General features: G+C 46.3%; 2 protein-coding genes across 3 annotated transcripts in view; one reads left to right on the top strand and one right to left on the bottom strand.

Moving 5' to 3' along the window:
- UNC45B (unc-45 myosin chaperone B) overlaps positions 1-6,403 on the top strand; it is a 36,279-nt gene extending 29,876 nt beyond the window's left edge. For both annotated transcript variants that reach the window (XM_032947562.2, XM_032947563.2), the window contains 4 exons: positions 176-291; positions 1,394-1,511; positions 2,198-2,353; positions 4,731-6,403. In XM_032947562.2, the coding sequence (XP_032803453.1) occupies positions 176-291; positions 1,394-1,511; positions 2,198-2,353; positions 4,731-4,991 (651 nt within the window). In that variant the 3' untranslated portion in view covers positions 4,992-6,403. The remainder of the gene's footprint in view (positions 1-175; positions 292-1,393; positions 1,512-2,197; positions 2,354-4,730) is intronic.
- A 21-nt stretch (positions 6,404-6,424) lies between these two features.
- LOC116939336 (spastin) overlaps positions 6,425-25,364 on the bottom strand; it is a 39,414-nt gene continuing 20,474 nt past the window's right edge. Inside the window, exons 12-16 of the mRNA XM_032947561.2 lie at positions 24,972-25,014; positions 21,869-21,948; positions 20,354-20,424; positions 19,794-19,834; positions 6,425-17,702 (exon numbers count right to left, since the gene is read on the bottom strand). Coding sequence (XP_032803452.2) covers positions 17,574-17,702; positions 19,794-19,834; positions 20,354-20,424; positions 21,869-21,948; positions 24,972-25,014 — 364 coding nt within the window. The 3' untranslated portion in view covers positions 6,425-17,573. The remainder of the gene's footprint in view (positions 17,703-19,793; positions 19,835-20,353; positions 20,425-21,868; positions 21,949-24,971; positions 25,015-25,364) is intronic.

A 25,364-nucleotide genomic window follows, 5' to 3' on the forward strand; every position in this document is an offset into this window, starting at 1 on the left:
CTCGATGTGCTAAGAGCCTCTTTATGCTCTACACAGCACAACCACGAAAACCTACGCAGTAGTAGCGTAACACTCTTCTTAAAAGGGGTATCAGGAGACACTCTTCCATTCATCTCCATTAAAAAAACACAATGCACGTACTTTTCTACGAATAACGGACTTGTGCTTTGGATAGATTTACGAGGTGGTGAGGCCGCTGGTGAGTCTGCTCAACTCGGAGCTCGATGGCCTGCCCAACTTCGAGGGGCTCATGGCTCTCACCAACCTGGCCGGAGACAATGAGAAGCTCCGGTGAGCATTTCATCGCCTCCTGTGCCCCACGTGCTCCATCGTGCTCATCCATAAACGCCAACGTGCTGCGCTTTGCGTGCAGCCGTTTGGAGATTAGATCCAAAACCCACGAACAAAAAAACTCACAAATCCTGGTCATGGGTCAATACAACATTCATCGCTTTGTCGGAAGTCACCAGTGCAGCCAACATAGGTGTGCAACTGCGCCATTGCTCATTTGAGAAGGAAGACACTGTAACAAATTGAGAAATGTTATAATCAGCAGTGGTTTGCACGCTGAAACATCGAATTCCACGATCTGAAGATGAACATAGATTTAGATGTTTTGTTTTGCTCTAGCACTTATACAACGTCAACATTTCTCCCTGATCTGGGGTCAGGAGTTAATATTTCCCTAAGACACGCACCACCGTTGGCTTCTCAGTACCCACAAAGTGGCAGCCATTTCATTAACCCCCACACAGAATTGACCCGTGACTGGATGCTTCAACTCGCGACCTCTTGAGTTGAGCGCTGTAATTATAGCGACACCTAGCGGGGTGTAGTTATCATTGTTTGCATAAAAACAACATGGCAACAATAAAGGGTACGAACCAGGAGCGTAACGGGCGTGGGGGCAGGGGATGCCTTGCCCCCCCTGGTAGCAAAAGCTCCGAGTTGGGCCCCCCTTGACAACCACCATGAGATGTGTTTTCAACAGTTTAGTATTGGAAGTAATGTGGTTGTTTTAACCGTAAAGTAAGATAACGTTATGAAACGTCATTTGCTTTGAATGACAGTAACTTGAATAAAAGAACATTGGAAATAGAACTCCACTTCTGGGATATTTATTTCATTATATAGGCGTCACTTATATTGCAGAGAGGTACTCTGGAGCTGTAGTCGCTGCATTTTTTCAAATACGGAGCGCCCCTACAGTGTTAAACGTTCGAGACCGTGATTAGGGCAAGATGAGCCGCAATGTATAATAGCCTCTAGGTGCGACTGTGCGAGACGAATAAAATATTGGGGCCCCACATGACCGATTGCCGCACCCCCTGAGCCAACAATGTCAGTCACTACGCCACTGGGCCTGACCGTTGTGTACATGCTTGTCGCGCAGGCAAAAGATCATCAAAGAAAAGGCCATGCCCGAAATAGAGAACTACATGTTTGAAGAACACGAGCAGATCCGCCTCGCAGCTACGCAGTGCATGTGCAACATGGTGATCAGCAAGGAGGTGAGCGCGCATAGCCCGTACCTGAGTGGTTGCCGGAGTCGTCACTTGTCCTGGTTTTCCCAAGATCGTCCTTCTTTTGAAACGGCTGTCCTGGGAAATCTGCAAGCCTTTCCAGGACAATAAAAAATCCTGTTTTTTTTGTCAGCTGATTTTATAATACACCACTCAAGACGACGATGCATCGTCGTGTGATTCAGCCCTCTTCCAGTATTTTGATATATTCTTCGCATGATATATGTCCTGGTCGTTTCGTACCTCAGAGGTGGTGATCCTAGTGGGCGGTGGGTAACGAACCACAGGACACATCTGCAGAAAATGGGCAGTGCGCTGATGGAGCTTGGTCTGCTGTGGTGTTCATCTGTAGTGCGAGGGCAGTCTGCAGAATCATGCACATGCGTAATGAGCATGGCAGTGCCCCAAAGTCGTTCCTGTGACCACGCATATATGGTCAGCATTTGGATGGTTACACACCATTATACAAATAAATCAATAAGTGTTGCTATTTAGAATCAGGTGGAAAAGAAGTGAGTCATCGCATTTCACATTGCAAAAGGCAAGGCGAGTATGCTTACAACAACTCCTTCGTGTAAAATAAACATATGGTTGCGTCGCCTTCCCCTTGTGCGCATCGACCGAGCGTGACCGATCGCCGTGCTCCACGTGCCGTGTGCCGCTTGCCCTTGCAGGTCCAGGAGATGTTCCTGAAGGAGGGCAATGACCGGCTGAAGATGGCCGTGCTGCTGTGCGGCGAGGACGAGGAGCCTCTGCAGATTGCGGCCTCCGGCATGCTGGCTATGCTCACCTCGGCCCACAAGTCTCTGTGCTCCAGGGTCCCCACTGTGGTGAGCCCTGCCACAGTTTGCAGAGACTTCTCTGCTTTTTGGCCTCTGCAGTCGGTGTTGGTGGCTGTGTTGAATGGATATCAAAATTGTTCACTTCTACGAGTCATTCTCCTTCCATCCCAAAGTTGACACAACACTATCTTTGGTCTTGTACGGGTGAAGACAAAACGCTGTGGACCACTTAATTCATCAATAACACTGCCAATTGAAAATAAACAAATAACGATCACATCCATCTCTTTAATTCTTAGAAATGAGATGGCATCCTACCCCGGGTCCTCTGGTTTTACCCTCCGCATTTAGAAACATGCATTGAGATTATTTACATTATTTTGCTGCTACTTTGTTGAGCTATCATTTGTGGCCAGGTTGCTTCTGAAAAATAATTCTACATTTGAAGCTTTCGTGACTGCAAGGATCCATACTCTTTGGTTCTATTCGGTAAAGTCACGTAGGTAAAAAATAAAACAAAAATCACGACGTTTCGGCCACAACACAAGCGGCCTTCATCAGGTGAAGGGACCAGACTCTCTCGAGGACAGCGCTGAAGTGAAACACAGCCACGCTCAGACTGTGACCTTTAAGCTGTGTGAGAGTAATTACGGTGCCTTGACAAAGGAATTAGCATAAAAATTTGCATTTTAATAGGCGGACTTAGCATGATGAAAGGTGGGGAGGGGGTGAACATGTGCAGACTGGCGAGGGGGCACGGCAGCGTCCACATGCTGGTGGTGTGAAAAGGGGATTTTAAGAAGCTGCGAAAGTTTGGGGTACCACTACTTGAAAACATACTGTACCATTGAAAAATTAGTTTAATGTTTGGTTCGATTTAGAACATCTTTCCAATGGTTGCTTAATTTGAAACCATCTTCTCGGTTGAAATTGTGTCTGTGTTTGTAGATCTGAATTGCCTCGTGAACAAATCTCTGATAAAAACCCGTGGGTTTGCAAAGAACCTTGGTATCGGAGCTTGGCTGTGTTTCACTCCAGCGCTGTCCTCGAGACAGTCTGGTCCCTTCACCTGATGAAGGCTGCTTGTGTTGTGGCCGAAACGTCGTGATTTTTGTTGTTTTATTTTTTACCTACGTGACTTTACCGAATAGAACCAAAGAGTCTGAAAACTAAGTTAATACCTCAGTGGGCTTTGCCTGGTAGGATGGAGATGATTTAGTGTTGTTGTATTTGTTTGTGTTTGTTTTCCTTTCTTGTACTTGCACTCCTATCATGTTGTTGTAGTGTTGTCATTTTCTTACCAGCCCCTACAGGACATCTGTGAAAAAGAGCTTTATAGCTCATCGGATTCCTCCAGTATAAATATTCTGATTGGAGAGGTTGTGCACAATACCGACCCCTGCTGAACAAGGATATGATTTTGAATTTCAGCATAGACTGGGAATCGTGGCTGCGAAACCCTAGTTTTGGGAAGTCCCGGCAAATTATTCATAAGATATTCATAAGATGTATTATAATCGAAGCACTTGGAAAAAGTAAGTTTACCACAAGTACGTGTGGTTAATGCAGACATGCAAAAGGTTTCTATTTCGTGTCTGAACATCTTAACACCTTTTTATTGCCAGAAAGGGTAAAACTATATACTTATTTTTTCATACTTTGATACTGGCAAAAAAGGTCCCATGTTAAAGTAAGCCAAGTTACCAAGTAGGCAAACTTATGGTAATTTTTCCACTCATTTCATTAACCTGTTGTAACTCAACATGCGAGTTTCCAACACGATACACAACAGCATTTGTTGTTCCATGAACAACACACGTATCGCTGTGGAAGAGTTTTGAGGCATTCTTCAGCGTGAGAGATGAGTTGAGGGAGAATAGGATGTTACCAAAGGCAGGCATTGTAATGAATGGATAAAAACCTAAAGTCAGAATGAATGGTTAAGTCCAAGGACAGAATCTGGATGTTAGTCACGAACTGTGTAACAACTCTGGGACTGAGCAGAAGGAAGCAAGTGATTGAGGCACGGTGGCATTGCCGGCATTGCCCCTGATGATGACGATGTGATCTTGGTCTTGTTGTTTGGGATGGTGTGGTGTGTGGGGAGCGGTAGTGTAGCAGTTAGCGCGCTTCGCTACGATCCCGGCAACCCGGGTTTGATCCCCACAGCCAACAACAGTGACGATTATCTTAACCTGTCCTGGGCCTCCCCTAAGTCGACTCAGCCTCAATTGAGTACCTGGCGCGGTATTTAAACATCGCAACTCGGGAGAAAAAGGCGGCCAGGCGTGGTGCTGGCCACCCACCCCCTCGTGTGCCACAGTGCCAGTCTTCATATGTGCTCGCTACAGCACTTGCCCCAGCAGTATGTTAAGGCTACACGGGGGATTTTTGTCTTTGGTGTGGTGTGTGGCCGGCAATGCAGACGACACAGTGGCTGGAGATTCTGCAGCGCTTGCTGCTGCACAAGAACGGTGACGTGCAGCACCGTGGCATGGTGATCACACTCAACCTCATGCTGGCAGAGCGTGACATCGCCCAGAAGCTGATGGAGTGCGAGGTGCTGGAGATCCTCATCGTGCTCTCCAAAGACGAGCGGCCCGAGCGGATGAAGATCACCGAGGCCGCACGAGCCTGCCTCACCGCAGCGATGGACTATGGCCTCATCAAGCCGTTCTCCCATTGATACCTCCCACCACATGGCACGACACAACGCGACGGCAACAGGAGAGAGGGAGGGCGGCACCGTGCAAGAGCACGATATACAGCGGCGCAGACTCCACGCGCCACAGTGCGGCATAGCAGATTGTCCACAAAGCATCGTGTAGTAGCGGAGCATAGCACAACACAATGGCAAAACGGTTGCAGAATGCAGCACGGTGTACAGCATTCACAACACCGCACCTCCGATTAGCACGGTTGGCTTCGCACGGTGGGAAAGAAGTTCAACGTACATACAACACAAACTGCAAAGCACGACGAGATGATTTCAAGCTACACAGCAGAGCCAAGTGGGTGAGACAGCGATGGGGGTTAACGAGCGCCTCTGATTTGTTATTTGCGGACACAGGTCTAAACACATAGCAATTCCCTATATTGATGACACGGGAGACATGGATATATTTTCACCAAAATGTGGACGGGTAAAGGAACATTTGCTCACACGTTAATCAGGCCCATAGTTTGTCTGTACCAATTAGATTATTTGTCCACTGCACTGTATTATCAGTAATATATTATAAGTGAACATTAATAATTATAAATATTATTACAAATGAGGCCATGGCGCACCGTGGCAAAGTCCCGTTACCCCGTCGTTCCATGGCGAGCTGTGTGTGCAGGCCGAGGGAGCACTCTGCCTATTCGTCTTTAGCTCCACCGGATTCCCATTTTGTATACGAGTGCGTGTTTATACAGTAGTACATTCAATCGTGTACTGTTGAATTTAAATGTTCACCCGGCAAATAGGAGGCATTGTGTAGTGGGGGTTTTTTGGGGGTCCTGGAATTTCTGCTGGTCGTGGTGATCAGTGTTGATGAAGTGTTTTGATATTTCACAGCTACTACCTTCCACATCAATTAAGTATTTTATACACTTATTTAAATGCTAACTGGTTACCTGCAGTTATAACACGCTCTCATCGGCCATGATCTGCTGGTATGATACGGACGTGGAGTAGTGGCGATTCTTGATCACGGCTAACATCAGTGGCGAGTGATATCCGAACCAGTCCTGGGCCCCACCTTCACAAACCCACACTGACCAGCGTGGTGAAGTATGGTCCAACAACCCTTGCAACTGGCACGGCGTGGGGAGCCCTTCATTGGAAGTGGATTGGCTGTGGGTTATATTTTTTAACTGAAATGCTACGTGCGACTGTGGACATTTCAAACTGATTTATTGGACTACAGATGCTCAGAGACCACGTGTCTAACACAGTGAAGTGTTGCTCTTTTGGCTGCATTGTGACGTAATGGTATAACGCGCTCGTGTAACGTGGTTTTACCGGTAGATACACACGTGCTGCAATTTCACGTACCCGGGTTTTAATACAAGGAGTGCTCATAAAATCTAATAAAATTTTCGAGTGAACAACAACAGCTTGTAAAGCTTATTAAGCGTGGTGCACAAACAAGTTTATTTAAAACCTAAGATTTGGTGGATTTTTTTATCTAAAGCACAATAAATACAGTACAGATAATTCCATCAACACCAAACCCATCGTACCTTTTGTTCAACAGCCACACACCACATTGGGCAAACATGAGGAGACACCTTGTACACAAATTATGAATACAGCCACAGAAAGGCACCATCTACTTACAAAAGCCACTTAACAAACATTGACGAAAAGTCTTTGTATGAAATAGACGCAACAAACCCAATATAACGGTGTGATATGTACACAATTTACTTTTAGTTACAGTCACGTAACTCGGACACGGCAGATTTTTACATAAATCAAAAGCCAAAGAAAACAAAACAGATACCGTCTTACGAGTATCAACCCTAGGGAACTGCGGGGAGTGCATCTGCCAATGAGTGTTGATGTACACCATGTGAATTCAAAACGTGTAAACCAGGGAACATGAAGCTAACTGCAGCATTCAAGCAATACGTGTTTTTTTTATGAGTGATTAAAAAAGCTTAGTCAAAATGCTCAAATTTGTGTGGTTGTAAAATGTGATACGTTTTTGTAAATATTTCAATTTAAGGCACGATGCACTGAATACGCCAACCAATTATCAATGGCAGGGCTTAATTTCTCATGGCTGGGGAGGAAATACGGGAAAATATTTTCCAGAGCTCTACCCTGAACAGCGCCAGATTACATGAAGCCCTGATCAATGGAACGCTCTTTGTCGGCCGTGTTATTCACTGCAAGCAGCAAATTGAATCACTAGAGGCGTCGACGGTGGAAAAATCGGTGACCACTACTGATTGAAGCCCCTAACTGCATCCAGTACATTCTTATACAAAGGACATGTCACACGTACTCGTGACACACGCTGTTTCCATCGTCCAGCCACGAGTCCGGGCCACGCTGGTACAGCACTAGCTGAAAGCTCCTACAGTTCCCAATACAACTGTATATGGGCAGTCATGCATTATGATTCTAAATGCCGAGTTCATATTTTTTTATCATGATGCGGCAGAATGTGCATGGCAATCATGAACACTGCTTCCCAATTTTAGGCACTTCAGCCAGGAGCCAAATTAAAAACAACTCGTGGGATTGATTTTAAAAGAGTTACATTTTTATGAAAAATAAGAGGTTTTAACATTTCTTGTAATGAAATAGGTGCTAAGATGTTCAAACACCAAATAAATACATTTTGCAAGGGATCAAATCTGCATGAACCACACGCACTTGTGGTAATACACGTAAACAAACACGCTCTGATAATACATGCATTGTCTTGTAGACTTGATTCCTTGCAAAAGGTATCTATCTGGTGTTTCAACATCTTAACACCTATTTAACTGCCAGAAAGGGTAAAACCTATTCTTATTTTTGATATTTTGATACCGGCAAAAAAATTCCCGTCGATAGTTTAAAAACATTTATCAGAAGGAAATAAGTGATGGTGAGACAGATGTGGTGGCATCAAAGACTCATTGAACTTGAGCTCAGTTTTGGGAAATGTATTTTAGATCATTTAAATTCCTCGTGTGTCATGTGGACAAACAGAACTGTACCAGCGAGATGACTGCATGAAGATTCCAAGTGGAAACCACGGTCAGTTGTAATCACGAGCAGCGTGACATGGAAAAGAGTAAGCCACGTGGCGCCTGTATCACGGAACCAGATTATAAAAATCACCCGCAAATTGGGAAATCACATCGGAACAATGTCCCCTAGTGACAGAAAATAACCATTTGTGAAACATAGTTCCTTTGTGAAAGCCTCGTACGATAAGAATGGTACGAATACCAAATGCACGAAGCTATGACTAATAGCTATCACTTCGATGACTCAAATGAAAGTGGCAGGAGTGGATGGAGGCTGCTGCTGCACACATCACCGCGACGCTCATCCATCCAGAAGTACCCCAAAGATCACCAACCTCAGTCATCCCTTAACTGAGTCACCCTGGCAAAAGCCAAAGCAGCAGCAAAATAGTTTTAATTTAAGTACTTTACGCTCACAATGAGACACTTTATTTATTTTTCCATTAAATAATTGACGAGTTTAAAATAATGTTTTTTTTTTACCTAAGCCGCAAATACATTTTAAGATACTGCGGTTGACGGGCTTGGGTAGCCATCTGGAACATTTTAAACGACACATTTTTAAATTGACAGTCAATCTATTAACCCCCAAAACACAGCTCATACTTTGGTTGCAATAGTGTATTCAACTCGGCACACCGCTTTGAAAAAAAGATCGAATGCAAAGCAATTCATAAAAGCAAAGGCCTTGTAATGATGGAATGTCATTGTGGATCTCTTAAAAGAGCACAACAATAGCCGCCATTCGCCACGAAGTGGCGGTGATGTCACCGCGGCGCTCGTACCAGGCTAGGTGCACTTTGAGGCCACGCCAAGTGTCGAAGGCTCGCTGGCCGGAGGTCACGGGACAGACCCAGGTGCCGTGGGTTGACTGACGGATATGACTGGCAGATGCACCACTACATGTATATACACACGCACATGAACGCATATCCACCGCATATTGCGACGTCACTATACAGAGAGAGTATAATTGCGGCCAGTGGTGACTGTGTAAACTATCTTTAAACAGTACGCAGCTCAAATACAAAACAAATCCCAGTATTAACGGCAGTGATGAGATCAACGATTCTCGCAGAATGCCAACACGGAGAGAATGAATCGAACGACAGCGATTGGGCGGTTAACAGCAAATAGAGCCCTGTAAACAATGTGGGAACAATGTTCAATACTCTGTGGTCAGCAAATGTTGTCCAAAATCACATGCATTGACCTTTTCAGCGAGTGTAGATATGACATCTTATTAGGCACCACAATCATCATCAGTGATGAGTGAGAGTTATTTACATTGTGTCTGAGATGATTCGGTGCAATCACTCACCACGCATGCCTCCCAGGCCAAGACCCCGTGTGGTTTTTGCTTTGGTCGCGTTCATATTTGATGGTGATGCAGTACCCGCATTTACTGTGCGATTGGCACCACGGTGCAGGAATGTAAATAGGAATTTTCCATCGATGCAAGAGAGGCCCTGTTCAGACAGGACGATGCAAATGATGACTTTAATATTCAATGGAGCCTAATGGGTTCATGTACATTTTATGGAAAATTGTGAACTTGTCACCGATATCGGCTGTGCTGATGAGGAACTGGCCCATTCTACGAATTTCTGAGGAATTAAAGTTTTCATTATTTGATGTCAGAAATTCTACCGAGTAATACTGCTCTAACTAATGGGTCCCTTTTTGAAGAGGGACATACTCAAGTGTATCTGACTATGGTTATGTCGCTTTTGTTTTTTTATATATACAGTAATTCGAAACTGCTGCAATGATAAGTGCAGTTGACATTCTTCCTTCAGATAATTGGTGGACAATCCACCAAGCATCTCAATTGACTCCGTCATCCACCACAAATCCCGACAATTACCTGGATTTAACCCTCTAACAATATACCATAAACATAAGGAACTAGCGCCGCCTACTCATAGTTTTTTTTTACGTGTGAAGTCGCATTGGGGGATTTTTATTTATCAGCTACAATTTGTGTTATTCGTTATACCCACCTCCGATTAGCACGGTTGGCTACGTACGGTGCGAAAGAAGTTCAACATACATACATACTGAGAATTGTTGTTTTATCAGTGTTCTGATTTGTCCCAGAGATCCACAAAGGATATGTTGCTATCCACTAGTGGACTGCAGTCCACGTATTGGCCACTGCTGCGTTAGAGCAGCATGGTTATGAAATGCACGGCTTTCAGAATTGTATGCACGTTTGGCTGATCGTACAGCCCCTGAGTTGCACAATAATTATATTGTGAATATTCTTGCATTGTGGATACAGAAGCTTCGGGCCCCTCTGTCCCTAGAATAGCGTTTTAATGATTGCCATCATATAATGTTAATGCTTGGTATACAGTGAGGGAAAAAAGTATTTGATTGCCTGCTGATTTTGTATGTTTGCCCACTGACATAGAAATGATCAGTCTATAATTTTAATGGTAGGTTTATTTGAACAGTGAGAGACAGAATAACAACAAAATCCAGAAAAACGCATGTCAATAATGTTATAAATTGATTTGCATTTTAATGAGGGCAATAAGTATTTGACCCCCTCCCAATCAGAAAAATTTCTGGCTCCCAGGTGTCTTTTATACAGGTAACGAGCTGAGATTAGGAGCATACTCTTAAAGGGAGTGCTCCTAATCTCAGCTTGTTACCTGTATAAAAGACACCTGTCCACAGAAGCAATCAATCAATCAGATTACAAACTCTCCACCATTGCCAAGACCAAAGAGCTCTCCAAGAATGTCAGGGACAAGATTGTAAACCTACACAAGGCTGGAATGGGCTACAAGACCATAGCTTCTTGGTGAGAAGGTGACAACAGTTGGTGCGATTATTCGCAAATGGAAGAAACACAAAAGAACTGTCAATCTCCCTCGGCCTGGGGCTCCATGCAAGATCTCACCTCGTGGAGTTGCAATGATCATGAGAACGGTGAGGAATCAGCCTAGAACTACACGGGAGGATCTTGTCAATGATCTCAAGGCAGCTGGGACCATAGTCACCAAGAAAACAATTGGTAACACACTATGCCGTGAAGGACTGAAATCCTGCAGCACCCGCAAGGTCTTCCTGCTCAAGAAAGCACATATACATGCCCGTCTGAAGTTTGCCAATGAACATCTGAATGATTCAGAGGACAACTGGGTGAAAGTGTTGTGGTCAGATGAGACCAAAATGGAGCTCTTTGGCATCAACTCAACTCGCCATGTTTGGAGGAGGAGGAGGAATGCTGCCTATGACCCCAAGAACACCATCCCCACCATCAAAGATGGAGGTGGAAACATGCTTTGGGGGTGTTTTTTCTGCTAAGGGGACAGGACAACTTCACCGCATCAAAGGGACGATGGACGGGGCCATGTACCGTCAAATCTTGGGTGAGAACCTCCTTCCCTCAGCCAGGGCATTGAAAATGGGTCGTGGATGGGTATTCCAGCATGACAATGACCCAAAACACACGACCAAGGCAACAAAGGAGTGGCTCAAGAAGAAGCACATTAAGGTCCTGGAGTGGCCTAGCCAGTCTCCAGACCTTAATCCCATAGAAAATCTGGAGGGAGCTGAAGGTTCAAGTTGTCAAACGTCAGCCTCGAACCTTAATGACTTGGAGAATATCTGCAAAGAGGAGTGGGACAAAATCCCTCCTGAGATGTGTGGAAACCTGGTGGCCAACTACAAGAAACCTCTGACCTCTGTGATTGCCAACAAGGGTTTTGGCACCAAGTACTAAGTCATGTTTTGCAGAGGGGTCAAATACTTATTTCCCTCATTAAAATGCAAATCAATTTATAACATTTTTGACATGCGTTTTTCTGGATTTTGTTGTTGTTATTCTGTCTCTCACTGTTCAAATGAACCTACCATTAAAATTATAGACTGATCATTTCTTTGTCAGTGGGCAAACGTACAAAATCAGCAGGGGATCAAATACTTTTTTCCCTCACTGTAAGCAGAGTTCTCATACAAGCAATGAATCGTTATATTACACTGGTGGTGGAGGGGATGCAGGGGAATGCAAAGATTAACTTCTGATACAAGCACACTTTGGATATAAGCACACGTGGCCTTCCAAGGAATGTGCAAATATCCAGTCTACTGCATCGTATTGCTTTAACGCAACCACTCCTTAGCTTAATACCTAACCTAAACTTGAGCTCGATTTTTGTTAGCATGTCAGTTGTGAAACACCTACCAATAATTTTAGGGCAAATGTGGTCAATTTAAGAGCTGTTAATTATTGTCTTACGAATGCATGCAGCTGGCGATGGCTACTGTGAAAGTCTCATAGTGGAATGGCCCAGTTGCCATCCAGGTAGGGTTGCCACCTCTCTAGATTTTACCTGGATAGTTGGCAGTCCAAAAATTGACAGTCCAGGAATTGGCATCTTTGTTCTGGTGGCAGGAATTGATTTGTACCGAGTTTGGTACCGATATTGTGCACCATAGGCTGACTGAGAAATAAGTCCAGGGTTAGGTGGAAAAGGTGGCAATCATACGTACAGGCGAGTCTTGTTAAAATCATCAGTGACTCGAAAATATAAGCGACTGTAGTTGGAGTGGTACTGCAAAGGAAGGAGGTTTTACACCAGCAACGTAACTGTGATTATTTAAGACAAACGTGCTTACTCCAGGAGTGTGAGCACCATCAGCGGTTCTGTAGAAAGTGATGTCAAAACCAGTATTTCATATGCATATATTGCAGTGTAAAGAATCCCACAGAATGTGCCAGAGCTTGAATAGCTTGGCACATTATATATATAAAAAAGGACTTCGGCAAACGGCTCCTGATGATTTTCGATTGTAGGTCATGAAGTAGATCACCACGAAGTCCAAAAAAACAAGTTTAAAAAGTAAATAAGTGTTTCAAACATACTGAACTGTAACATCGCTGATAAAGAGTGCTACATCTCATTAGAAAAGGCCAAGGCCTCACAGATGATGTACTACTATGGTATGTTCAGCCAAGCTCTTAGAAAACCAGTAAACTGTGCAAGTGTGCTAATCACTGGTTACAATTACACATTGTAATGAATTATACGTGCATATTTATATAAACCTTTAATGTGTACTAAAAGGGCCAAAAGTAGATGTGCAATACCATAAATATTATAACTGTAAATGGTCCACTTTAAAATATACATCCCAGGCTAGCTCCCGACAAGTTTGCTGCGAGGTGAGCCAGTGGAGAGCATAATGTACACAATATAACATGGTTTATGAAAGTATTTACTGTTTCCATCCCAATAACAAAAAGTACACATTACCATGTAATGTGCTTGTCAACCAAATGGAGCGAGATCTGTTAGTCTCCTATTTCACAGACACGTTAAACAAGAATACGAACATCGCAGAGAATGGTATCCAGAAATATGGCTGCAGTAAGTGTACCCAAGAGATCCCCCTTGTAAGGAGCCGATCGCCATTGGCGATGGTGGGTTGATAGCGAGGCTTAGCGGCCCCATCCAAAATCAGACTCAAGGAGCACGTGGCTGGACTGACGCAATAGGTCAACCTTGTGCCCTTCGTTGTGGCAGTCAGCCACGTGCTCAGCGAGAGGGATCACTTTGCGTTCTCTCATTTGTGGATATTTAATTTTCCAAGAACACAATTTACTTTTAAGTAATTTAAAATCATGATATGTATTAAATTACACATTTTTACCCACCACCTTTGGCAATTGCCCTCCTCATCGCACGTCAAGAGCAGCTGTTCCATGAGCTACCAAACGTTCTGCCTGAGGTCGTTTGGTTGTAGGGATGGCTATCACGTGATACCAGCATGCGATGCTCAGAGATGTTACAAGTAGAGGTTGTATGCCACTGGATTTGCTTCATCCAGCAAATCATGTCACGAGATATGCCTCAACACAGTAATGCATTGACTTGCTATGCTGTGCAAATGTATATCTGAACTGGACATTGTAAGACAGAAGTAGACATTACAGTCTCACAACATCGCGATTGCCGTTATAGTTAAGAGAGCTTGACTCACAATGAGAATGTTGCAAGTTGGAATCCTACTTCGTGATGAACTCAGACCATCATCCCTTCAGGGTCAACAAAAAAGTACGTCGTACAGCTTTGAGAGACGTCAACAGTGGGAATCAAATGTAGAAAAAAATTGTCCCAAACTATGACAATGTTGAATTTATACCAAAGGCTCGGAGCCACCAGTGATGAATGCCATCGCACTGTTCATTAAAGCAGGGCGGCACTTTGGCCCCAAATCATACAAATGTTTAGACTCTTGTCATTCCACCTCATTGTGATGGCACAGTCAGCCCGATTGGTCAGCTCGGCCCGTCAGCGGGCCAGCCCTGTTACGCGACACTCCCACAACAGGCGGCCGGATCCGGTACGAACGGCGCGTGACGCCCCTACCACCCTGCGGATTGTGGCCAAAAACTCGACGCGCATTGTTTGAGGAATCGCTCTTCTAGCATATTCCATCATTTAGCTCCATTTCAGAAGTAGTGCGAAACCAATCTATACATGAATGGGGGGGGGGGAGCTTTTTTATTAACTGAACGCCGTAGAAAAGTTGAGTGAATTTCATACCGTGTCAAACCATACGGTTTACCCGTATTCTTGTCCAGGGAAATTACATTTTCAGGTCCATACGGTGTACAGCCAATTTAAATACGGCCAACAACAAAAATCGATGTTTGTGTTTCTTCCTTGTGATGGGACTTTGCAGGATTAAAGTTGACACATAAGATCTGAATTGGTCTGTAATAAGGTAGGCACTGATAAGGGGGGTTGGCAGGTATGGAATTGTGACACTTGGCAAACAATAAAAAGAGGAACCAGTAGCTGTGTAGAAAATCACAGGGACAGCATGAATTAACGAAGAGCAATACAGTGTGGGATAATGTACCCAGTGTGATTATATTTCTATTGATTAGGCACTGGATATCAGGAAGACTGCCGTGATACGAAGTAATCGTCCCGTGCCACATTGCATCGCGCGTGGTCATTTCAGAGCCATGTTGATCAAATTAATATTTCGTTGGATGTGTTTGCTAAGGAACGTTTTAACCACAAGATATGCACATAGGCTTGGGAACGAAAGAAATTATCCATGCCAAAAAATGCACTGCTGGATTGAAAGTGCAGCCCGCTGTTGTCTGTAACTGTATGAAACGTACGTAACCACGAGTTGGGGTGAGCCCTTACGTCGATATTCATGGAATGCAGACTTGAGATTGATTGCGTCAATAATGTTCATTTAAAGGATTAAATTTTGTTTACTCGAGAGACTCAAAACAACACAGTTTAAAAAACAACATATCAAACCTCGAAAGCAGTTTGATAAGTGCATTTGCCATTTTGGTATATTGAAGAGGCTTCGTGTAATTTGTTAACAAATGAATTACATTGGAATTGTGTTAAGTTTCTAGGAACATCATAAAATGTATTAAAAATCAATGTCTCCACCCTCTGTTCACTCACCAAAATATTTGTCTCTTTATATATAATAACACCCCTTGTTTCTGATTCGCTAGGATCGAACCATGGGTGTTCCCATTGGATATCCATTGAACCTGACCTCTTGAAACTTAGTTACAAGCAAAAAGAGTGTTGTGCTTACGTAACATTAACAAACTGGTACATTTAAAGTTGTAAATTGCTAAAAATGTGTCTGACACTGAAATTACGAGAGGTAAATGCCCTCGTTTAAATATCTGGATATGTCCACAGATACCATCTGCTAAGAGGACACCAGACCACAGGTTGCATGAATCCTGAAATTGAGCTGCTTATCTTTTAGATAAGATGTTTTTATGCCTCAGTACATACCACTACTGCAATGAAAACACAACTTCGCAAAACGAAACGCCAAGAAATATATGGGACTGCATTGTGAGCAGTGTACAAGCACGAGGAATGACATATGGAGTAACCACATTCTTAAAATAACACTGACCTTATTCAACAAAAATATAGGAAACTAATTGTTTTGGACCAGCCCTTCAGAGCAGGAAAAGGGGTTGCCGGTTTGACTGACAAAGTTGGTAAAAACGCACCTTATAGTAAGGTACCTTAAAATACAGTAAAACATCGTGAAGCTAGACTCAGGTAGGCCGCAATTCGGGGTACCGAGATCAATTTTGTAAAAATGCAACGTTAAACTCTGACCGGAGCACCGTTCGATCGCAGGTTAATTAGCGAGCAGTCGGATAAGGCATGTGTGCTAACCTTACGTCGTCAATTTAAATGCGCTTATTTAGATGGGGACGTGTAACATGCTATCGCCAGCCATTGCAAAGCAGTAAATACAACGGGGTGCGCACAAGCAATTCGAAGGCTAAATACATTACTGAGAATCTTCGGTAGCGCGTGCTCTCGGATGCCTCGCTAAACCACGTGCTTTGCTTGGGGTTTATATCTCGCTCTCTCGTTCGCGTTATTATATTTTTTACTTTACATATATTTCACAACAAACAAAAACACCTCTTCAAGCTCATTAAGAATTAACTGCCGTTTCTTGGGATTGATCGTCAGTCTTCCACATCTGCTTCACGTTGATGGTGACTGATTAAACTCTAAAAGGAGTGATTCTCTAAGCGTTATTCAACAATAAAAATTACATAGGAAATATCGAGTCATAAGTTATTCACTCAATAGATGTTGATTAAAGGAGTTGGATCTTAATTACAAGTAGAGGACTTGAACGTTACTATGTGTTATTTGCAGTGGGCTTGACAACCCCGGTAACGGGAAAGGCTCTCCTTCGAATTAATTAGGCTTCAAGAAGTTGCACTGTATCTGGCAAATATTTAAAATGTTGACATTTGCCCGGTCTACATTGACAGCATGAAGAGATTTTCATTACACTTTTGATTTATATTTTTGTAACTATTTCTATTTGAATTCGAAGCTCAGGAAATGTTTTTGATTTGTATCTATCGTTTAAATAGTCTGTTGCCAGATGTATAGTCTCAGCTGATAAAAGTCAGCGTCTGCTTGCTCAATGGAGCAACGCTAAAACGTTAATCAAAAGTATTAAAAACTACACTACATATCAAACAAAGTTAGTCGTAGCCAGAGTAGATTATTTGTATATTTTCGTTGAGTTCTTTTTAACAGCACTTACATGAGTAATAACTAACTTTTACATTTCTCTCACACTTACATGAGATGTCCTTCTCCACAACCTGGCAAGCCTGGCTATGTAAATATTCGTAACGTGAGCGTATAAAGTGGTCCCTACCATGGATGTTTTACTGTGGCACGAGGTGTGATGTGAGGTCATGCTCAGTCATGGCATCGTCATGCAATGCTCTGCGAGTTGTATTGTCACGGGTGCGTACTGCCTTAGCTTTGCGATTTCGGGTCGTATCGCGTGTTGTTCGACAACGATGTCCGACGTTTCGCTCCATGCGCTGGTAGCTTCATCAGACATAGCCAGAGTCGAAGATCACGCGAAATAATACGCGGTGAAACCTGAAAACCCGTCAGAGAGCCACACTGCACAAACGCGAACACCTCGGCTCTGCGCATTGCCTCGTGTGGCACATCACGAGCAATCAGGCCACAGCGGCAGTGTCTCCGTATTCGCTGTTCCACTTGATGTAGCCTTCCAGAGTGACGGTGTTCACACTGCGCTTGATCTTCTTAAGCGAATCTTCAAAGTCTGATGTTCGGATGTTTCTCACCTAGACACGCACAATCATTATGAACCGTTAATGTTACAAAATAACTTCAATAAAATTCACGAATGAAATCACTACATTGATAGACACTAATTTATGTTCATTAACCACGTGATATCAATTACAGCTGACTTTCCTCACCTTAGCACAAGCCCATAAACATATTTATGAATTATTTATTTTATATTTAAAATCATTAAGTCAAGTAATGCTCATTCACAAACCCAACCACACATTCTTATCCGGTTATTAAAACAATATGAAAACAGCAGAGCAATGTAGTACTGACAGCGAATTGTACCGTACACAGTGATGTGTGTACCCTTAGTTGTCAGTGTTAAATGTATCTGCTGCAGGACTTGTACCATTACCTCTCTCATAGTAACAGAGCGCTCATCTCATCGTGTGGCATGAGCATGAAGTATGTGAATAATGCAGGGTTGTTAGGATCTTGGTATTGTAGCTTTCAGAGTGTTAGGTCTTGAGGCTGGACACTGAAGCCTTAGCATGAGCGACCCTAAAACTAAATTGATGGTAGTGGTTTGGGTGTGAGCCTTGTTCACACCCTGTGAAAATGTTGGGAGAGAGTATAGGTCTCTACTTAGGTACTGGAGTGGCGCCCAGAAGTCAGTGGCCAAGGGACAAGATCTGGAGGCAAATCATGGGATATGTGACATTACGACCTCTCAACCCTTTCCCCTTCCCATGACGTACATGTACTGATGATGAACACAGTTTTGGTCATCAGTTTTTCTTCCAATTCTGTCGCGATGATGTACACGTACATCACGAAAAAATAAAATAAAACGACTTCATCGGTACTGAGGTTCCCAAAAGGCCATGCGGCAGGGCGTGTAGCACAGTTTGGCGCCTGCTATCATAGACTGCGGTCGTGTCGCTACAGTTCTCTGCGGTGAGTACAATAACTTTAAAAACAACGGCGATACTACGCATCTCTAAATAAAATTAACACCGAGCCGCTTGCGCGTTCAAAGATTCAGAGGTGACCCCTCACCCTGCAACTTGCAGACATCTCGGAACTAGAGGTGAACCCTCACCCTGCAACTAGCAGACGTCTGGGAACTAGAGGTGAACCCACACCCTGCAACTTGCAGACGTCTCGGAACTAGAGGTGAACTCTCACCCTGCACCTTGCAGACATCTCGGAACTAGAGGTGAACCCTCACCCTGCAACTTGCAGACATCTCGGAACTAGAGGTGAACCCTCACCCTGCAACTTGTAGACGTCTCCAAACTAGAGGTGAACTCTCACCCTGCAACTTGTAGACGTCTCGGAACTAGAGGTGAACCCTCACCCTGCACCTTGCAGACGTCTGGGAACTAGAGGTGAACCCTCACCCTGCAACTTGCAGACGTCTCGGAACTAGAGGTGAACCCTCACTCTGCAACTTGTAGATGTCTCCAAACTAGAGGTGAACTCTCACCCTGCAACTTGCAGACGTCTGGGAACTAGAGGTGAGCCCTCACCCTGCACCTTGCAGATGTCTCGGAACTAGAGGTGAACCCTCACCCTGCAACTTGCAGACGTCTCGGAACTAGAGGTGAACCCTCACCCTGCACCTTGCAGACGTCTGGGAACTAGAGGTGAACCCTCACCCTGCACCTTGCAGACGTCTTGGAACTAGAGGTGAACCCTCACCCTGCACCTTGCAGACATCTCGGAACTAGAGGTGAACCCTCACCCTGCACCTTGCAGACGTCTTGGAACTAGAGGTGAACCCTCACCCTGCAACTTGTAGACGTCTCCAAACTGGAGGTGAACCCTCACCCTGCACCTTGTAGACATCTCGGAACTAGAGGTGAACTCTCACCCTGCAACTTGCAGACGTCTCGGAACTAGAGGTGAACTCTCACCCTGCAACTTGCAGACGTCTCGGAACTAGAGGTGAACCCTCACCCTGCAACTTGTAGACGTCTGGGAACTAGGAAAGGGCTAATCGCGTGTAAAGCGCCCTGTGGAGAAAGTAATGTTTCAGCAGTGGGTTTTCCCAAATCGCTGGATAGATCGCTCCAACAGTGGACTGGGTACAGTTGGCAACTTAGTGGAGCGAGTCGTGCGCATTATGAACATACCTCATGTGCTGACATGTTTTTCACCTGCTCTGGGTCCAGTTCTGCAGGGGTAGATTTCAAAAACAAACGCGGGCACGCAAAAACGGCGAGTATGCACATCATGTACAGCCATGTTCATATTTGCGTGCAGTCATATCCACGTGCACAAGAGACAAAGATCCCCTGTATAGCCGACATAGACTGTTAGGGCACGTGCTGTTAACGAGGGCCTGATAGGGCCAGGAAAGCAATGACCCCGACTGCTTTTGTCTCCCCAAGTTACTCATTTAAGGCCAAGTTCACCTCAAGGAGGCCCAGAACTGGTTCAGATATTACTCGTCGTTGATGTTGGCTGTGGCTAGGAATTGAATTCAGGTCACCAATTTCACAGTGCAGTGCGAGAAAAACCACTGCACCATCACTCTCCACATGCACAAACACACGCACATTGATTCATAGATTAAAGTACATCAGCACATGGTGCTGGCAAACACTCGGTACCACAAAAGAGCCTATTCAGAATTCTCGTGGGCAGTACCATGAACTCTACTTGGGTTACATAATTCAAATGGATTTCTTACCACGAATGGGGCCCAAAGCTGCGTCTTTAGCGAGCGCTGTGAGGTCACTCCCAGAGTATCCTTCTGTGATGCTGCAGACACGAACGCGTGCATTCACAAAGCACAGAAAACACGCAATAAATATACACAGGGAAATGCACAAACCATCATTATTAGCAGCCATCATCTATCGACTGCTGGTGAAAGCCTCCCCATGTCATCTCTACCCCCTACAAAAGAATAGTATTTTCCCATATTTATCTGTCTACACTGTAGGGGCAATTAATGTGAGCGAGCACTTAACATAACTAATTATGACTCAGTAGTCATTTCAGGTGAGGCCCAATACAGATTCAGACACCATGTGTGCTGATGCGCATGGCAAAGAACTCAACTCGGTTTGTTTGTGCCCTGTATGGGCATGACGGGCTGAGGGCAGGGTTGCAACTCGTCCTGGTTTTCTTACTATCGTACTGGGGAATCTGTAAGTCTTTCCGGGACTTTAAAACGTTATTTTTTTGCGATTATCGTAACAAGCACCGCTCAAGAAAATGCCTTTGCAGACAAAGTCGTTCTGTGCTCTCCCAGTATTGTGAGATATTTGCCCTTTCCCATGAGAATATACCCGGTTTTTTGTTACCTGGGAGGTGGCAGCCCAAGCTGATGAGCCATTTGGGAGAAAGGGGAGAGAGATATTGCTCTCCCCACTGCTCCCCTCACCGCTCCACTCACCGCTCCACTCACCGCTCCACTCACCGCTCCCCTCACCGCTCCACTCACCGGTCCACTCACTGCTCCACTCACCGATCCACTCACCGCTCCACTCACCACTCCACTCACCGCTCCCCTCACCGCTCTCCTCACCGCTCCGCTCACCGCTCCGCTCACCGCCCCACTCACCGCTCCACTCACCGCTCCCCTCACTGCTCCACTCACCGCTCCCCTCACCGCTCTCCTCACCGCTCCACTCACCGCTCCACTCACCGCTCCCCTCACCGCTCTCCTCACCGCTCCACTCACCGCTCCACCCACCGCACCACTCACCGCTCCACTCACCGCTCTCCTCACCGCTCCGCTCACCGCTACGCTCACCGCTCTCCTCACCGCTCCACTCACTGCCCCACTAACTGCTCCACTCACTGCTCCACTCACTGCTCCACTCACCGCTCTCCTCACCGCTCCGCTCACCGCTCCACTCACTGCCCCACTAACTGCTCCACTAACCGCTCCACTCACCGCTCCCCTTACCGCTCCACTCACCGCTCCACTCACCGCTCCACTCACTGCTCCACTCACCGCTCCACTCACCGCTCCACTCACCCCTCTCCTCACTGCTCCACTCACTGCTGCACTCACTGCTCCACTCACCGCTCCACTCACCGCTCCACTCACGGCCCCACTCACCGCTCCACTCACCGCTCCACTCACTGTTCCCCTCACTGCTCCACTCACTGCTCCACTCACTGTTCCCCTCACTGCTCCACTCACTGCTCCACTCACCGCTCCGCTCACCGCTCCACTCACCGCTCCACTCACCGAGCAAGGTGTGCGCGGTCCGCGTGGCTGAGAGGGTTGGCATGCTTCCCCAGCAGGCGCGTGAGCAGCTTGAGGCGCGTCTGTCACAGTGGCACGTGTTAGAGCAGCGGTCTGTCACAGCGGCACGTGTTACAGCAGGGGTCTGTCACAGCGGCACGTGTTACAGCAGCGGTCTGTCACAGCGGCACGTGTTACAGCAGGGGTCTGTCACAGCGGCACGTGTTACAGCAGCGGTCTGTCACAGCGGCACGTGTTACAGCAGGGGCCTATCACAGCGGCACGTGTTACAGCAGGGGTCTGTCACAGCGGCACGTGTTACAGCAGGGGTCTGTCACAGCGGCACGTGTTACAGCAGGGGTCTGTCACAGCGGCACGTGTTACAGCAGCGGTCTGTCACAGCGGCACGTGTTACAGCAGCGGTCTGTCACAGCGGCACGTGTTACAGCAGCGGTCTGTCACAGCAGCACGTGTTACAGCAGGGGTCTGTCACAGCGGCACGTGTTACAGCAGCGGTCTGTCACAGCGGCACGTGTTACAGCAGGGGTCTGTCACAGCGGCACGTGTTACAGCAGGGGTCTGTCACAGCGGCACGTGTTACAGCAGGGGTCTGTCACAGCGGCACGTGTTACAGCAGGGGTCTGTCACAGCAGCACGTGTTACAGCAGGGGTCTGTCACAGCGGCACGTGTTACAGCAGCGGTCTGTAATAGCGGCACGTGTTACAGCAGCGATCTGTCACAGCGGCACGTGTTACAGCAGGGGTCTGTCACAGCGGCACGTGTTAGAGCAGGGGTCTGTCACAGCGGCACGTGTTACAGCAGCGGTCTGTCACAGCGGCACGTGTTAGAGCAGGGGTCTGTCACAGCGGCACGTGTTAGAGCAGGGGTCTGTCACAGCGGCACGTGTTACAGCAGGGGTCTGTCACAGCGGCACGTGTTACAGCAGCGGTCTGTCACAGCGGCACGTGTTAGAGCAGGGGTCTGTCACAGCGGCACGTGTTAGAGCAGCGGTCTGTCACAGCGGCACGTGTTACAGCAGGGGTCTGTCACAGCGGCACGTGTTACAGCAGCGGTCTGTCACAGCGGCACGTGTTACAGCAGGGGTCTATCACAGCGGCACGTGTTACAGCAGGGGTCTGTCACAGCGGCACGTGTTACAGCAGGGGTCTGTCACAGCGGCACGTGTTACAGCAGGGGTCTGTCACAGCGGCACGTGTTACAGCAGCGGTCTGTCACAGCGGCACGTGTTACATCAGGGGTCTGTCACAGCGGCACGTGTTACAGCAGCGGTCTGTCACAGCGGCACGTGTTACAGCAGGGGTCTGTCACAGCGGCACGTGTTACAGCAGGGGTCTGTCACAGCGGCACGTGTTACAGCAGGGGTCTGTCACAGCGGCACGTGTTACAGCAGGGGTCTGTCACAGCGGCACGTGTTACAGCAGGGGTCTGTCACAGCGGCACGTGTTACAGCAGGGGTCTGTCACAGCGGCACGTGTTACAGCAGGGGTCTGTCACAGCGGCACGTGTTACAGCAGCGGTCTGTAATAGCGGCACGTGTTACAGCAGCGATCTGTCACAGCGGCACGTGTTACAGCAGGGGTCTGTCACAGCGGCACGTGTTAGAGCAGGGGTCTGTCACAGCGGCACGTGTTACAGCAGCGGTCTGTCACAGCGGTACGTGTTAGAGCAGGGGTCTGTCACAGCGGCACGTGTTAGAGCAGGGGTCTGTCACAGCGGCACGTGTTACAGCAGGGGTCCTCACTCGGGGGCACGCGGACCCCTGGGGGTACGTGGCGATGTCCCAGGGGCTACGTGAGGTGATTTATAAAATGTGTGAAATTATATATCATAAACGTGAGAGTCAATGGTGAAAAGTCATGCATGAATCTGCCAATATAAAATATATACGATAACATTAAAATTCATATGGTAACCGAGTAGAATTATATAAAACACCTTTCTAAACTCATTGATCGTAAGCAATGTCGTTTTCAAGAGTAACCAACGAGAGCGTCCGTTGAATCTGTGTTTTTTTAATTCGCTTGCAGTTACTTAACTAGTTAGGATCCCTCACAGAATTGACAATTGGTTAAAATATTGACGTTCATTTTTCATACATTTATTTCTCAGGACCGTGTTGAGTGAGCCAAGTGGGTGCTCAGTTGAAACAAAATTCAACAAGAGGGGTACAAATACAGTAGCCAAAAGGGGTTGAGAACCACCGGGTTAGGCGAGCGGCGTGGCAAATGGGCGCAGCGTGGAGTCACGAATTGTGAATGGAGATCGCGAGGCGTCGACCCGCGGGGAGGGAACGCGCCACCATTGCCGCGGGCGGCACGAGGAGAGGGCCACTCTCAAGAATCCGTGCGAAGTCTCCTTCTGCACACTTGGGCTCTGGTTCCCTCGCGCACGACTCAAGCGTGACCCTCCTTCAATAAAAAAAGAATATCTCCAAGACTCAGTGACACTTCCATGAGTCAATTCAGGTCATCATCCTTGCTGAGGCTGATAAAATTGTTACCGCTGTGAGAGCTGAACAACGCTCATCCTGTGTATGGACTGCCCTCTGATGTAGGAATTTGGAATGTCTGCTGCTGGCCCAGATCTGTGAACAGGGGCGAGCACCAGGACACTTTTACGTCTCTGATTTCATAATAGACAACTGTAATTAACAGATACTCATAGCAGTGAGTTCATTCGTTCTGAAACGCGCATTATAGTACACGAACCAAATACTTTAACGGATAAAGGATCTGCAGAATTGAAGTGGCTTATGTACACCACAGCGTACACACACAAACACGTGTAACAGTGCCAAAAACAGGAAAAGATGTTCCATCAGAGCTTTAAACAGGCGACACCCAGTTACCGTGCATGTTTTCAAACGTGGGAGTGGTCAACAAGTTCATACAGCCGACGGAAAAACAGAGCCCAGGATACTGAAGTCCAAAGCACAGCAAACAACGAAGACAGTGATACATTAAGAGCAAGACGGTTGTGTAGGTAAAGGAAAAATATGATGTGCACGATGAGTGAAATGAGACATCAAATTGAGACCGTAAGGGAGACAGAGAAGGACAGTGAGACTGCGATAGCCGTGGGTACCTCCTCCTCGGGCAAGGAGACGTAGATCCTCTTGGAGAAGCGGCTATCAAAGGAAGAGCCATGGGGCACAGGACACAGGAAATACCCGTCACGTAACCTCGCTTCCCACAACCCCTTCAAGCACTGGCCAATCTCTCCAGCGCCCTGCCAAGCATGTTCCACTTACACTCCTGGCTTTAGTTCTCAAAGTATCAATTTGCTATTTAGAATGAAAATCTCATTTAAAATCGTCACGGATTTTCCTAACGACCAGGCTGAGACCGTTAACTTGATATTCTTGAGAACCTGGAATAATCGTAAATGGCTAAAACCCACATTTGAAACCCACAATCTCAGCAGGCTGCGCTCGACACGTTGACATCGCTCCAAGGAGCCACTGCACCACCACGACCG

This window comes from Petromyzon marinus, chromosome 6, assembly GCF_048934315.1.
Source record: "Petromyzon marinus isolate PM22_M1 ecotype Great Lakes invasive population chromosome 6, UKy_Petmar_22M1.pri1.0, whole genome shotgun sequence".
Lineage (NCBI taxonomy): Eukaryota > Metazoa > Chordata > Hyperoartia > Petromyzontiformes > Petromyzontidae > Petromyzon > Petromyzon marinus.